A 16,069-nucleotide genomic window follows, 5' to 3' on the forward strand; every position below is an offset into this window, starting at 1 on the left:
AGTACCACAGAGTTGATACGTTGCTCTGGGGTTGCTGTTTCCCATGTGTAGTACTTTACATTTGTCAATGTTAAACTTCATTTGCCACCTCTCAGCCCATCTGCTCAACCTTTCCAGATCCTCTTGCAGCAGCATAGTGTCAGTAGTGTCCTTGACAACAATGCCAACCTTTGTATCATCTGCAAACTTGGACATTAAGCTTGATATACCATCATCAATATCATTTATAAATACAGAAAACAATAATGGACCCAACACTGAGGGACTCCACTAATAACATTAGTCCACGATGAGCAGTGTCCATTGATTACCACTCTCTGTCTTCTCCCCCTCAACCACCCCTTTATCCATAGCAGCAATTTGCCTCCAATGTCACACTGCTCCAATTTGTGTAGCAGTCTTCCATGTGCAACAGTATCAAAAGCCTTTCTAAGATCCAAGTATATAATATCAAAGTTATTCCCTGCATCCAGTTCTTTTGTGACTACATCATAGTATCCAATCAAGTTGGTCAGGCAAGACTTCCCCTTAACAAAACCATGCTGTGTCTGAGCTATAACTGAAGTCTTGTCTAAATGATCCTGCAGTGCTTCTTTAACCAGTGCCTCCATTAATTTTCCTGGAACAGAAGTTAAGCTCACAGGTCTATAATTACTTGTGTCAGCCTTTGATCCTCCTTTGTGAATTGGGGTCACATTTGCACATTTCCCGTCTATGGGTACCTCCCCTGAGTCCAAGGAAGCTCTCATAATCATGGCTAAGGGTTTGCTTACTTCCTTTGCTGCCTCCTTTAATATAACTGGATAGATCCCATCCACCCCGGGTGCCTTTCTTGTGTTTATCTTCAACAGTTTCTCCTCCACTTTACTCCCAGTTATTTCAAGATTCTGTAGCTTACTGCTAGAGTTGAATACACCTCTGGCATTTCCCTTGCTGAATAACTCCTCATGTGTGAATGTCGATGCAAAATATTCATTTAGTTTGTTAGCTACCTGAGCAGGATCATCAACAGTTGACCCATCAATATCAAGTGGACCAATCTGATTCATCCCCTTCCTTCTAGAGTTTACATAAGTAAAGAACTCTTTGCTGTTTTTCTTTGCATCCCTTGCCAAGGATTTCTCGTAATCTGCCTTCGCCTGCCTAACCTCCTTTGTAACTTGGTTGCATATCAACTTGTATCTATCATAGGCTTCTGTGTCATGTGTTAATTTGTAAGTATCCCATGCATTTTTCTTCTTTGCCATATGCCTCATTAGTTCATCTGACATCCATTTTGGCCTAAACCTTGAACAATATTTCTTAGTTGGTATGTAAAGCCTAGTAGCTTCCAAGATAAGTTCTTTGAATGCTTCCCATTTTGCATTTGCTGTTGGTAACATCATCAGTTGGTCCCACTGTATAGAATTTAAATACTGTCTCAGTCCATCGTAGTCACCTTTACGGAAGCAATAACCCTTCCCTTTACCCCTAATGGTAGTTACCTCTTTGAGTAAATCCCACTTCAGCACACTGTGATCACTGCCACCTAGTGGTTCATTTATCTGCAGATTCTTAATGCATGAAGAATCACTGCTGATAATCAAATCAAGAGTATTATTCCCTCTAGTTGCCTCCCGAACATGCTGATGTAGAAAACAATCATCCAATAAATCCACAAAAGCCCTGCTAGTGTGTGAGTAACCAGCCCCCAAATTCCAGTCAATATCTGGGAAATTAAAATCTCCCATTATAAGACTCTCTGATTTACTGGCCCACTCTATTTCCCTGTACAGTTCCTTATTATACTCATCAGAGTCATTAGGCCTATAGCACACTCCTACTCTCAATTTTGATCTCCCAATGCTTATGTCACACCAAACTGACTCAACACTGCACTGTCCAGCGATGTCGACTGGCTTCACTTCCTTGGTTTTTATGTGTTTCTTAACTAATAGCATAACCCCTCCCCCCTGCCTATCCTGTCTATCCTTTCTGTAGACGTTGTACTCCCCAAATTGCAGTTCTGCATCCCTTATATCTGTGTGACACCACGTCTCTGATATCCCAACAATATCTGCCTTTGATGTTTTGAGCAATACCTCAAATTCATCAAATTTATTTACTAAACTCCTAGCATTGGTGTACACACAAGTATACCTGCACCTGTTTCTATTCTTAGCTACCCTAACACAACCCATGTGTTTACTTGTACCGCAATGGCTCCCAGCAGTCTCTGAAATACCATGCATCTTGTTTTTCAGGCTTCTGCTCATTCTAATAGAAGCAATGCAAGAATCTCTTTCACCTCTGCCAGTGGCTACTGTCAATCTATTGGTCTTTGTCTCCCCCCAAGCTAGCAGTTTTCCGACCCACCTAACACTGCCTCGATAGCATCAGCAAATATTCTTGCACCCTTTCTATTTAAGTGTATCCCATCCCTGTAGAAGCAATCTCTCCTGTTAACAAGTACAGTCCAGGCTGAAAAAAATTCTACCCCTTGAGCCTTGCACAATCTTTCCAGGGCCGAATTGATCGACAAGGCTCTCATCATATACTCCCTCCTATCGTGTCTGGGCAGAATTGCAGACACTTTCAAATTCAACCCTAATTCTCGGCTTTTGTTCAACAGTGACTTTTACTTGTTAAGTAATTCTGCCGGTCTCCTACTCTTAATATTATTAGTGCCAATTGAAAATTACCATGGCACATGACTCAGATTGGAAATTCTGTGAGCAGTTCCATTGTGGGTCTGGGTCTTATTTGTTGTAAAGTGTTTACTATGCATTTTAAGGTTTCTCTTGCAGGTGACTATAATACAATTGATGACATCATATCTGTGTAGTAGATGCGGGCTTTTAAATTCAGAAAATTCAGATGTGTGATCTGAATTTGAAACTTGGGCATGTTAATAGATGAAATATGAAATCAGTTTGCTGGGAAAATGGGTTGCTGCCCTGGAGCAGATTAAAACTGGAGACTCAATTGTCTAATGATATGCCAGGGGATGCACTCCTGAGTCAGGCTCCCAGTATTAATTGTGAATTGCGGACTATTTTGATTTAACAGCAGGTAGTTTTATTAGGGGATTCAGTTGATATGTAAGGAATATATTTCATAATAAAGATATATGGAATAGAACAAATATATGTTTGCTTGGTGCAACAATTGATAATGTAACTAACCAATTATCACTTCTCAAAGGAATGGGATTTTGGTTATACACATGTGTACTAATGATATTGAGAATTTGATTGTAAATAAGAGTGCCATACTGGAAAAAATGTCATGAGTTAGGGCAAAATATACTTGTGTTTGCAGTCCTGTTCAGCAGTGACAGGAGTGATTTTATGTTATAAGCTTTGTTGTCTAACTTTAAGCTAGAGATCTATATGCATTCAGGGAGAAATTTTGGCAGTGTACTCCCACTGTAATTGGTAGCAGGAGTTCATTTTGCAGGGATGATATACATTTGAATAGAGGAGGTGCAAAGTTCTTTGCCAGTTCACTGAAGAGGCTTTAAGTGATCAAGGAAACTGCTAGTTTGGTGGTTCATGGGAGACTATATACAATTGGGTAGTGATTTAAGGCCACACTTGCACTTTCTTTGTGGATTTGAATAAAAGGAAAGGTACGAATCAAAGGTCCACATGATGATAACTAATCAGTAGAGTATGCCTCTACTAATGCTAATGCTAAGTTTACATTATATGTATTATTCTATCAAGTTATTAGTGGACTAATGGACTAAATCTACTAGTTATGGACTAAATAACATTAGTCCATAACTAGTGGACAAGTTATGGACTAATGTTATTAGTGGAGTCCCTCAGGGTTCAGTATTGGGGCCTTTATTGTTTTCTGTATTTATAAATGATATTGATGATGGTATATCAGGCTTAATGTCCAAGTTTGCAGACGATACGAAGGTTGGCAGGGTTGTCAAGGACACTACTGACACTATGCTGCTGCAACAGGATTTGGAAAGGTTGAGCAGATGGGCTTCGAGGTGGCAAATGAAGTTTAACATTGACAAATGTAAAGTACTACATATGGGAAACAGCAACCCCAGAGCAACGTATCAACTCTGTGGTACTACACTGACAGTGGTAGAGAATGAAAGGGACCTGGGGGTGGTGGTGCAGGCAGATATGAAGTTCTCTGAGCAGTGCAGACGAGCTGCAAGAGTAGCTCATGGTGTATTGTCAATGATATATAGGAATTTTTCTAGCAGGGATAAGGAGGTGATTATTCCCTTGTATAAGGCAATGGTCAGGCCACACCTAGAGTACTGTATACAGGCCTGGAGGCCTCATTTCAGGAAGGATGTAGAGCTGCTGGAACGAGTACAGAGAAGGGCAACTAGATTGGTGAATGGGACAAAGGGGTTCTCTTACGAAGAAAGGCTTAAGTTTTGCAAATTACAGTGTCTGGAAACTAGGCACCAGCGGGGTGATCTGATAGAGGTGTACAAAGCCTTGAATGGTTTGAGCATGCTCAATGCTGATGGGATTCTTCCTCTAGCTCAGAAAAATCACCTGAGAGGGCATAAATTCAAATTGAGGAAAGACAGATGTAGGATAGATGTGCGGAAATTTGCCTTTAGCCAGCGGGTGGTTGGTGGGTGGAACAGACTTCCATCCCTTGTCGTGGAAGTTGATAGCCTAAATAAGTTTAAGGCTCAGCTGGACAGGTATTTCGAACGAACAGAGGGGTGAAGTGGAAGTGGTTATTTTTATTTATTTATGTTACTTTTTTTTTTTTTTTTTTTTTTTTGGCTGATGCTGCATAAGCTTGCTTTCTTGCATCAAATGCCTCTACTAATGCTAATGCTAATGCTAAAGTTTATTATTTGTATTACACTACACTGTTATTTTTGGAAAGTTATAAGTTAATTATAATAGGTAATAAAATTATCTAATTAACATCAATCTATGTGGTTTGAACTTTCGAGATACCTAATTACCACAATTAAGACACTCGAATTTCCCTACCATGCACTACGACGTAAGTTATGAGATACGTTATTCGTGCCAATTCACAGATACAAAGGTTCTCTATATATTAAGCCATAACTTACAATATGCCTAGCGAAATTTAAAAATAAACTAACAATCATAGCTAGGGCTATAATGCTATTTATTGAATATGATTTAATATGTTTATTTAGTCAACAAACCAAATTTTTCAAAAATCGTCTCCGTTCGCCAGGAGCTCAACATTCTTCGATTTTGCAGTTCACAGTCTCAAACCAGACTTCTTGATTTTTAACCTGAACTGCCACTTCTCAGCCCATCAATCCAATTTTCCTAGATCTTGTAGGCAGTGGCATACCCAGATTACTGTCTTTAACCACCCTGCCAATCATCTGCAAACTTAGACATTAAACTTCATATGCCTTCATTAATAAATTTTGAAAACAACAGACCCTGCATTGAACCCTGAGGCACCTCCAGCATTCAATGCTAAGTAATGTTTTTCCAAGAACAGTTCTCATTGAAAACCTTCTCTCTCTTTCTTTCTCTGTGTGCGTGCATGTGTAACTGTATGAAAATATTTTCTTTTATCAAATATTCACTGAGAATAAATAACAGTTGTCTTCTCTACTAGAGAAGCGTTATTTATTCAAAATAGTACAATACCTGGTATCTCGTTGTGAAGGCAGCCACAGTATCAGATACAATTAATATGATGCCTTTTACACTACATATGTAGTTTAAATTTATGGGTAAGCTGTGGTGTATCTACACCGATATTATATAGTTAATTACTTAAAACCCATATATAATTATGCCTTGTGCATTTAATCTTTAAATACATTATCTGGACACCATTTGGCATCTCTCATACTGTGGTATCACTTCGCAACTGTGATGGCATGTTGCATTACCAAGGTACCTGCCCACCCATCAATGATAGGCCAACAGCTTTGAAATGGTGCCATTCTTCCTCTACCTCTCCTACTATCATCTTCCTACATCTTTATCTCTTTTCTAAGTCTAATAGGGATAGTATGAGGATAAACGAGAACTTTATCCCATACCATATTTCAAAACGGTGCCATCTAGATGGTGGTATCCACTGAGAATAAATAACAGTATGCTTCTCTACTAGAGAAGCATTACTTATTCAAAGTAGTGCAATACGTGATATCTCATTGTGAAGACAGCCACAATATGAGACACAATTAAAATGATGCCTTTTACACTACATACGTAGTTTGAATTTAAGGGTAACTATGGTGTATCTATCTACACTTATATTATATAGAAAATATTTTCTGAAATCTAATGTATATATCAGAATTACTTATTTTTGCATCCTTTGTTACTGCATCATAGTATTACTTTGTTACTGCATCATAGTATCCATTGGTCATACAAGACCACCCCTTAACAAATCCATGCTCTTTCTACTGTATAACTGCATTCCTTTCTGGGTAGTCCTGCATTACTTCTCTAACCAGTGATTTCATTATTTTCCCTGGAACAGAAGTCAAGCTAACAGGTCTGTAAATACTCATGTCACCCTTCGATCCCTCTTTATGAATTGGAGATACATTTGCATAACCTTAGTCCATAGGAACCGTCCCACAATCCGAGGATGCACTCATAATCATGGCTAAAGGTTTGCTTACCTATTTTGCTGCCCCTTCCCTTAATAATGGGATGGATCCCATTATCCTCTTCTTTCTAGTGTTTACATAAGTAGAATAGTCTTTTCTGGTTTTATTTTCAGTCTTTGTCAGAGACTTTTCATAATGTGCCTTACCTTACCTTACCTTACCTAGTTTCTTGTGTGACTTGATTTCAGACTAGTTTATATCTCCTGTACACTTTTGCAACACCTGATAATTTATATGCATCCAGTGCATTCTTCTGTTCTCTTCCACGAGACTAATCAGTTGCTCTGATACCCATTTAGATCTGAGTATCTCTTTGTTGGTATAAAAGACCTAGTAGTTTCTATGACTACATCCCTGGATGCTTCATCAGTTGGTTCCACTGCATTGAATTTAAAAACTGTCTGAGACCACTGCAGTCAACCCTTCCCCATCTCTTCTTTCATGCGGTATGACTGATGACTTTTGAGGTTATGATATACATCATGGCGAGATACAATCTTCCTTACATTTCGAGGGTACAACTCTAAAATGGTGTTCACAGGCCGACCGCTAGTTAGTACACCAGACCGAACCTATTGGTAATTCTTTAGGAGGCTTCCGGATCAGCTAGTGTATAATCTTGCTACCTCTACTCCGCCAGATAGTGACTGGAGGGAGTCCGAGTAGTGTGTATGTGGGGGGGGGACATTGATGAGGCCTTTATGTCAAGGATCTGGGTATATTCTTACCATATGTACGCCATATCCAAAAATTTCATTACTTCATACAGCATGTCCCACCCACTTTTTCTTACTATTAAATACACCACGAATTGTCAAATAATAGAGCAAGCTTATCTGCAAAAAGATCTAAACCTCCCAAACACTTCCTAGTTAATTTTACAAATACACAAGCTCTCAGTTCTAATCTCAACGATGTCCATTTCCACTTGCAGTCTGCCATACCCAATGTAATTTTTCTGACAGAATCTCAGTTATCAGTTGATTCAATTACTGCTCATCTCAATTGCCCAAATTATTTGCTGTATGATTGCTTTCACCTCAAAGGTAATAGTTGTGCATATGTCTGTTCTGATAGTCCCTGTGAGAGACTTGGTAATTTGGAATCTCCTCTTTTCGATCTTCTCTGGCTTAAAATCTCTCTACTTCATTGTGTCAAATTCATCTGTTGTCTCTAAAGTTCTCCTAACTCAACTCCACTAATCACTTGGAGCTCTTTGACTTCCTATCTTTGCAACTTGACTTTTTCCAGTCTAACTTTCCTAACAGCTAGGTAATTTTCCTTGGTGATTTTAGTGTTCACAACTCCAGCTGGCATCAGTTTTCTAGTCACACTGACATAGCTGGACAAGGTGCTGAGACTTTTGCAATTACTATTGACCTTGCACATATTATAGCCAGGTGGGCAGGAGCAGCAGTGCATAGCACACGCTTCTTGATTAGACCGGGATTCGAGCCCAGGACCACCAAATACGGGGGGATGCAGAAAGGTCAGGGAATGACCAATGCATATCCCTCAATATGGCCTTAGTTGCTAATCCTCCTAAAAACCAAATAACAAACAAACAAACAGATTGTTCATTTACATACAAGAATACCAGACAATCCTAACCATACAGCCAACACGCTTGATCTTTTTCTCACAAACAAACCTTCTAAGTACATGGTCGAAGTGAGTGGTCCTTTAGGCACCTCAGATCACAACTTGGTGATTGTCTCTTCTCCAATGGACCCTTTATCTCATGGCTATTCCCAACCTCATATAGTTTGGTATTACAAGAATGCAACATGGGATGACCTGCGAGATTTCTTTTCTTCTTTTCCTTGGTAGGATTGCTGTTTCAAAACTTCTGATGTTGTTTGCTCAGATCGTGTCAGTGAAATTATTCATGTAGGAATGGAATCCTTTATTCCACACTACACTTTAAAATCTCGTCCTTTATCTAAACCTTGGTTTTCCAATAAATGTGCTAAGGCTGTTCAAGAGAAGAACGTCGCATATCATAATTGGCTTGTTTCCAATTCTTCAGTTTCATTTTCTGCCTACACCAAAGCTCGCAACAATTGTAAAGCAGTTATTAATCAGTCCAAACAAGAGTTTGAACAGGCTAAGAGTAGAAAACTTGTTTCTTGCCCTAATGGTAGCCGTGCATTCTGGTCTCTTACCAAAGCTATTGGCCGCAACGTTTCCCACCTCTGTCAAAACCAGATGGTTCTGTTGTCACTTCAGCCAAGGATAAAGCTGACCTACAAGCATCCTACTTTTCTTCCAACTCATGTATTAATGATCTTGGTAAAACACCTCCCGCCTTATACACCTCAATCAGATCATCCCGCAGGTGTCTATTCTCCAGGCACTGTAATTTCCAGATCTTAAGCTTTTCTTGGTAAGAACACACTTTGTTCCTCTCACCAATCTTATTGCCCTTCTTTGTACTCGTTCTAGCATATCTATATCCTTCCTAAAATGAGGCCTCCAGACCTGTACACAGTACTCTAGGTGTGGCCTGACCATTGCCTTGTATGATGGGATAATCACCTCCCTGTCTCTGCTAGCAAAATTCCTATACAGTCGATTCCGGTTATTTGGGACACATTGGGACTAGTGCATTTTGGCCCGATTAAGCGGCTGCCCCAATTATCTGAAGTTTCACGTGAATAGTTAAAAATACAATGTACCCCCCCCTTTACAATCAGTTCACTGTACAATCAGATCACGTTACGACGAACTCACCATAGTAAAGTACCTAATTAGCGATTCTAATTAGGAATATTATCTATAAGCTATAAAAGTAAAGATATATTAAGCACAAATTTACCCTTTATTACTTTACCAATTAAAAAATTAAATGATATGTGAAAATCGGAAGAATATACGTGATAATCGGAAGAATGTATGTGACAATCGTAATAATTAATATGTGCTGTAATATGTACATACGAACTAGTTGACATTTCTGTTCACTGACATTTGTGGGCGGTGGTTAAAATTTAAAACAGTAAAAAGATAAGTAATCAGTAACAAAGAACACGGTACACACAAATTGCAAGTAACACGATACGCGCAAGTGAGACAAGTGAGAACGGAGTAACGAGTTACAAAGCTTTAAAAATAGGAAGGAAGAGAAATCTGAAAATTAATTTTTTTATATCATTGAAGATTTCATGGAAGTGTAAACTCATTTCACTATAATAACTCACAGAATTCCAGCTGTCAGTATTATTGCAAATTCAGTAAGATCGAGTTTACTGCCCGTTTATGATAGATTTCACTAATAGAAAAGCCCAATAAACAGGTGACTGTGACCTCAGGAATATCGACCAAACCACGTGTTACAGTTGTAGACAATCGTAGGGTAATTTCCAGTGCTGCGGTCTCCTGCCCCGATTAAACGGCATTTTGTCCCAATTAAGCGAAGTAAACCCTGGCTATTTTCTCGATTGGTTTCTGTTTTTTAAGATTTGCCCAAAATAAACGGCTGCTCTGATTAACCGGTGGCCCAAATAACCGGAATCCACTGTACATCATTGACAAGACTCCATGACCTGCCCTAGCAGCCCGTCTGCACTGATCAGTGAACTTCATATTCGACTGCACAATTACCCCCAGGTCTTTTTCACTTTTTACTTCCCTGATTGTATTACCACATAGTTTAAACATTTATCTTCGGTTATTGCTACCCATATGCAGTACTTTGCATTTGTCAATGTTAAACTTCAGTTGCCACTTCTAGTCCATTTGCCCAACTTATTTAGATCCAGTTGGAGTAGCATTCTGTCTTTACTGTTGTTAACGACCCTGCCAACTTTTGTATCATCTGCAAACTTGGACATTAAACCTGATATACCTTCATCAATATCATTGATAAATATACAAAGCAACAATGGGCCCAACACCAAACTCTGGGGAACTCCACTAATAACATTTGTATACGAAAAGCAGTGCCCATTGATTGCCACTCTGTCGTCTTCCACTCAACCATCCTTTTATCCATTGTAGCAACTTACCCTTAATGCCACATCTCTCCAGTTTGTACAGCAGTCTTCCATGTGCAACAGTATCAAAAGCTTTCCTGAAATCCAAGTATATGATATCAAAATTATTTTTGGCATTCAGTTCCTTTGTGACCACACCATAGTATCCAATCAAATTGGTCAGACAAGACCTCCCTTTAACAAACCCATGCTGTGTCTTAACTATTACTGCAGTCTTGTCTAGATGATTCCGCAATGCTTCTTTAACCAGATTCCATTATTTTCCCCGGAACACAAGTTAAACTAACAGGTCTATAGTTACTTGTGTCACCTTTTGAGCCCCCTTTGCGAATTGGTGATACATTTGCACGCCTCCAGTGCATGGTGACCTTCCCTGAGTCCAAGGAAGCTATCATAATTATGGCAAAGAAGGTTACTTCCTTTGTTGCCTCCTTTAATATAACTGGACAGATCTCGTCCACCCCAGCTGTCTTTTTTATGTTTAACTTCAACAATTTCTCTCATCCACTTTGCTCTCAGTTATTACAGAATCACTCCCCTCATTGAATAACTGCTCATGTGTGAATCTAGATGCAAAATACTCATTCAGTTTATCAACTACCTGAGCATGATCACCAATAGTCAACCCATCTATGTTAAGTGGTCCCATCTGATTCATCCCTTTCCTTCTAGAGTTTACATAAATAAAGAACTCTGCTGTTTTTCTTTGCATCCTTTGCCAAGGATTTCTCATAATCTGCCTTCGCTTGCCTAACCTCCTTTGTGACTTGATTACACACTAGCTTATATCAATCATAGACTTCTGTGTTGCCTGATAATTTATATGCATCCATGCATTTTTCTTCTCTGCCACAAGCCTCATTAGTTCATCTAACATCTATTTCTGCCTAAACCTTGAACAGTATTTCTTAGTTGGAATGAAAAGTCGAGTAGCCTCAAAAATTAAGTCCTTGAAGGCTTCCCATTTAGAATTCAACATTGGTAACATCATCAGTCGATCCCACTGTACAGAACTTGAAAACTGTCTGAGACCCCTGTAGTCACCTTTATGAAAGTAATAGCCCTTCCCTTTAGCTTTGATGGTAGTTACATATATAAGTAATTCCCACATCAGTACATTGTGATCACTGTCACCCAGTGGTTCCTTTATCTGTAAATTCTCAATTCATGAATAATCACTGCTGATGACCTGATCAAGAGTATTACTCCCTCTGGTTGCCTCTCGAACATGTTTCTGTAGAAAACAGCAATTCAATAAATCCACAAAAGTCTTGCTAGTGTGCGTGTGACCAACCCACAAGTTCCATTCGATATCTGGAAAATTATAATCCCCCATTATAAGACATTCTGATTTACCCTAATGCATCATAAAATCCTAAAACAAACAAACAAATCTGATTTACTGGCCCACTCTATTTCTCTGCACAATTACTCATTATGCTTATCAGATACATTAGGCCTATAACACACACCTACTCTCATTTTTCCTTTCCTAGTGCTTATGTCACACCAAACAGACTCAATGTTGCATTGTCCACCAACATCAATTGGATGCACTTCCTTTGATTTTATGTGTTTCTTAACTAACACCCTAACACCTCCTCCCCTCCTGCCTTGTCTATCCTTTCTGTACTCATTGTACTCCCCAAATTCCAATTCTGCCTTGCTTATGTCTGTGTGACACCACGTCTCTGATATCACAACAATATCTGCTTTTGATGTCTTGACTAGCACTTCAAGCTCAACAAATTTATTAACCCTACTCCTAACATTGGTGTATATGCAAGCATACATGCACCTGTTTCTACTCTTAGTTACCCTAACACAGCCCATGTATTTATTTGTTCCACTATGACTCCCAGCAGTCCTGGAAATCTCCACTGCCTTGCTTTCCAGGCTGCTTCTCATTCTAATGGAAGCAGTACAAAATCGCAGGCAGAGGCAATGCGGCCACTGTTAACCTTTTAGACTTTAAGCATCACTACTTGTATGCAGTGATTTAATGTTTTTTTTTTCTATGATTATTAGCTTAAGTTATCATTTTACAGTCATGGAAATGACCAGTTATAAACAGAAATTTCAATGAAATTACATTATAACATGAATTTCAAATTATAACATTTTATTAAAAAAATCAGGAAAGTCACTTGCTTTTATTGTTATTGCTTATAATTAACACAATTTATTTTTAAATATGTTGTTATTTAGCCTCCATTTGATGGCGAAGACGAAGAAGAACTGTTTGCTTCAATTACAGATCACAATGTATCCTACCCAAAATCGCTTTCCAAAGAAGCAAAAGAAGCTTGTAAAGGGGTATGCTCAGTTTTTTAAATATACTCATTACTCTTTAATTTTATACCATGGAAATTGTTGTATTAGTAGTAAGGGTAAATGTTAATGGTAGTGAAAATTGTTATACAGTAAGACCCCCATATTTGTGGGGGATATGTTCCAAAACCTATCGTGGATGGCTGAAACTGCAGATATAAGCGAACACCTGCTGACCCCATATATAACATGATTTTCTTGTACATACATATGTATAATAAAGTTTAATTGATAAATGAAACACACAGTAGGACATTACCAACATTAAATATGGTAATAATAAAGTACATACGTATAATAAAGTTTAATTGATAAATGAAACACACAGTAGGACATTACCAACATTAAATATGGTAATAATAAAGTACATACGTATAATAAAGTTTAATTGATAAATGAAACACACAGTAGGACATTACCAACATTAAATATGGTAATAATAAAGTACATACGTATAATAAAGTTTAATTGATAAATGAAACACACAGTAGGACATTACCAACATTAAATATGGTAATAATAAAGTACATACGTATAATAAAGTTTAATTGATAAATGAAACACACAGTAAGACATTACCAACATTAAATACATTAATAAAAAAGTACAGCAGACTCTTGATTTACCGGGATTGGATTAACCAGGACACTTCAAGATTCCAAATAAAAAAAAAAACAGAAATCATAAAATTCAAGTAATAACTTGCAAGTCGTAAATAAGTGACAACAACTGTGTTATAAGTTGTCATTGGGAGATTATTGTATCTATTATCTTGCAACCCTCGCTGTCTTCACACCTACCGCTCAAAACAAAAAAAAAAAAAAAAAAAAAGAGAAAGAGAGACCAAATGTTTAGTTTGATTTAGTGCATCGTGTCGTATGTTGTGTTCCGTTGTACCGCAAAAAAAAAAATTGTTTTGTTATTTACGTCAGGGATGTTGGATTTTTTTTTTTTTTTTTTTTGTTTTTTTTTGTTTAGAAATCGCGAAAATGTTGGGCAAACACAAGAGTTGTGCTTTCAAATTAAACAAAAACTTGAAATTATTCGAAAGTTTGAAAACCTTGCATTCATTAAATCCCTAAATAACCATTTATAATGGTTCTTTAGAGATTCGTTGGTAACCAAACCATATGCGACATTGTAAAAAATAAAGGGAAGCTATTCGATTTAAAATTGACATCATAAAAAATAAAGGGAAGCATCGTATTGGACACGCCAGTAGTACGTGTTACATGTTTTTGTTTTTTTTTCCGTGGTTAACCATGGGTAACTGAATCAGCAGATACCGAATCAGTGGATACGGGATACGGGATATGAATCAGTGGATATGATTAAGGAAGCAGAGCACAGACAGCATCAGCCAAAAAAATAAATAATAATAATAATTATAAAGAAAAATGTAAAAAAAAAAAAAAACTTAATTTCCTCATTTCTTTGTCCATACTTTCTTTAAATTTATTCAAACTATCACCTCCACATTAGTGGAAGTTTATTCCATCAAATGATTACTGTTTGGCCAAATGTTAATTTCTGCACATATGTTTTACAGCATTAATGTTTAAATTTCAAAAATAAATTTATGCCCTCTTATGTGTTTCATATGAGAAAGGGTAAAGATGCCATCAGCATTTAGTTTACTTAATCTTTTTAAAACTTTATATGCTTTCATTATGTTGCCATGCAGATCTTAGTTTCTAGAGACTACAATTTCCAGAACCACAGTGTTTCCCAGTAAGAAATGGCTAAGAAGGCACAAGGTAGTCTGTCTGTCTATGATGTATAAGACCTTCACAAGTAGAGAAAAGAGTGATATTTTCACTCTATATAATACAATGGTGAGGCCACATTTAGAATATTGTGTTGAATTCTAGAGGCCACACTTGAAGAAAGGCATAAAACTGCTAGTATGGTTCAAAGAAGGGCAACCAGATTGGGAGGGATGCTAATCTATACCCATAGGAAGAAAACCTTAGAAAATGACTGCAAAGTTTGGTAACTAGATATCTTCGGGTGGGGAGACATGATAGATGTATATAAGGCCCTGAAGGAAATCACTAAAATGAATGAGAGATGTATATTTTTCACTTGTGGTAGAGGTAGAAGAACCATGGGTCATAAATACAAAATTTTGGGTAGTATCAGAAGGTTGAATTTCATGAAGTTAACTTTTGGGAAGCATATAGTAGATCACTGGCACATATTGCTTGTCAGAATGGTAGAGGCAGAGAGTTTGTTAAAGTTCAAATTGTAATTGAAAAGCAGCTTTTTAGCGATGATATGAGCAATAGAAAATATTTTTCCTTTTCTTTAGTAGATACAGAGATAGCCATTATAATACTATTACTATTATAAATCCATTTCTGTACCCAGTCGTTTGATGAATGAGCAAAGAGGGGGAAAAAGTTTAGAAAGCAGCTAAGTAGATTTTGTATTTCCTAAAAATTTATTGCTTCTTTTTTTCTTTTAACCCATTTATTTTAAATTAGTAGTTCAGTTATCAGTAATGTTCATTTGATATAGTGGGTGAAATTCATTCTTACTTGGCCTTCAGAATTGCTTTTCTGCTGTTTGTTTGTTATTTGGTTTTTAAGAGCATTAGCAACTAAGGCCATATTGCTCCGGGATATGCGGTGGTCATTCCGTGACCTTTACGCATCCTCCGTATTTGGTAGTGATGGGCTCGAACCCCGGTCTAATCCAGAAGCGTGTGCTACGCACTGCTGCTCCTGTCCACCTAGCTACGGAGGTGCCTCCTTTTCTGCTGCCATTGTTCTTTGTAGTAGTAGTAATAGGGGAAAATGATGCAAGAAAGCAAGCTTATATAGCATCAGCCTAAAAACAGCAACAGAAAAAAAAAAAAAAAAACCACGCCCTTCACCCATCCATATCCTCCAAGCTTTTGTCTAGTTCCTGCTTGAATTTATTCAAACCATTCACTTCCTCAGCAACAGATGGAATCCTGTTCTAACAATCAACAACCCGCTAGCTGAAGGCAACCTTCTGCACATTAGTCCTGTAACCATTCTTCTTCAACTTGAATTTATGCCCCCTCATTGTGTATAGTCTCAGCAAGAGGAAGAATGCCATTAACGTTTAGCTTACTCAATGCATTTAAAGCTTTAAACACCTCAGTCAGATC

At 37.8% G+C, this 16,069-nt stretch overlaps 1 protein-coding gene across 2 annotated transcripts in view; it reads left to right on the forward strand.

Moving 5' to 3' along the window:
* Positions 1 to 16,069, forward strand: part of LOC150076375 (protein kinase C, brain isozyme-like) — an 847,829-nt gene that overhangs the window by 725,843 nt on the left and 105,917 nt on the right. For both annotated transcript variants that reach the window (XM_090387781.1, XM_090387780.1), the window contains one exon: positions 12,808 to 12,915. In XM_090387781.1, the coding sequence (XP_090243907.1) occupies positions 12,808 to 12,915 (108 nt within the window). The remainder of the gene's footprint in view (positions 1 to 12,807; positions 12,916 to 16,069) is intronic.

The sequence above is a fragment of the Mastigoproctus giganteus genome, chromosome 13 (assembly GCF_048544385.1).
Source record: "Mastigoproctus giganteus isolate SK-2022 chromosome 13, ASM4854438v1, whole genome shotgun sequence".
Taxonomy (NCBI): domain Eukaryota; kingdom Metazoa; phylum Arthropoda; class Arachnida; order Uropygi; family Thelyphonidae; genus Mastigoproctus; species Mastigoproctus giganteus.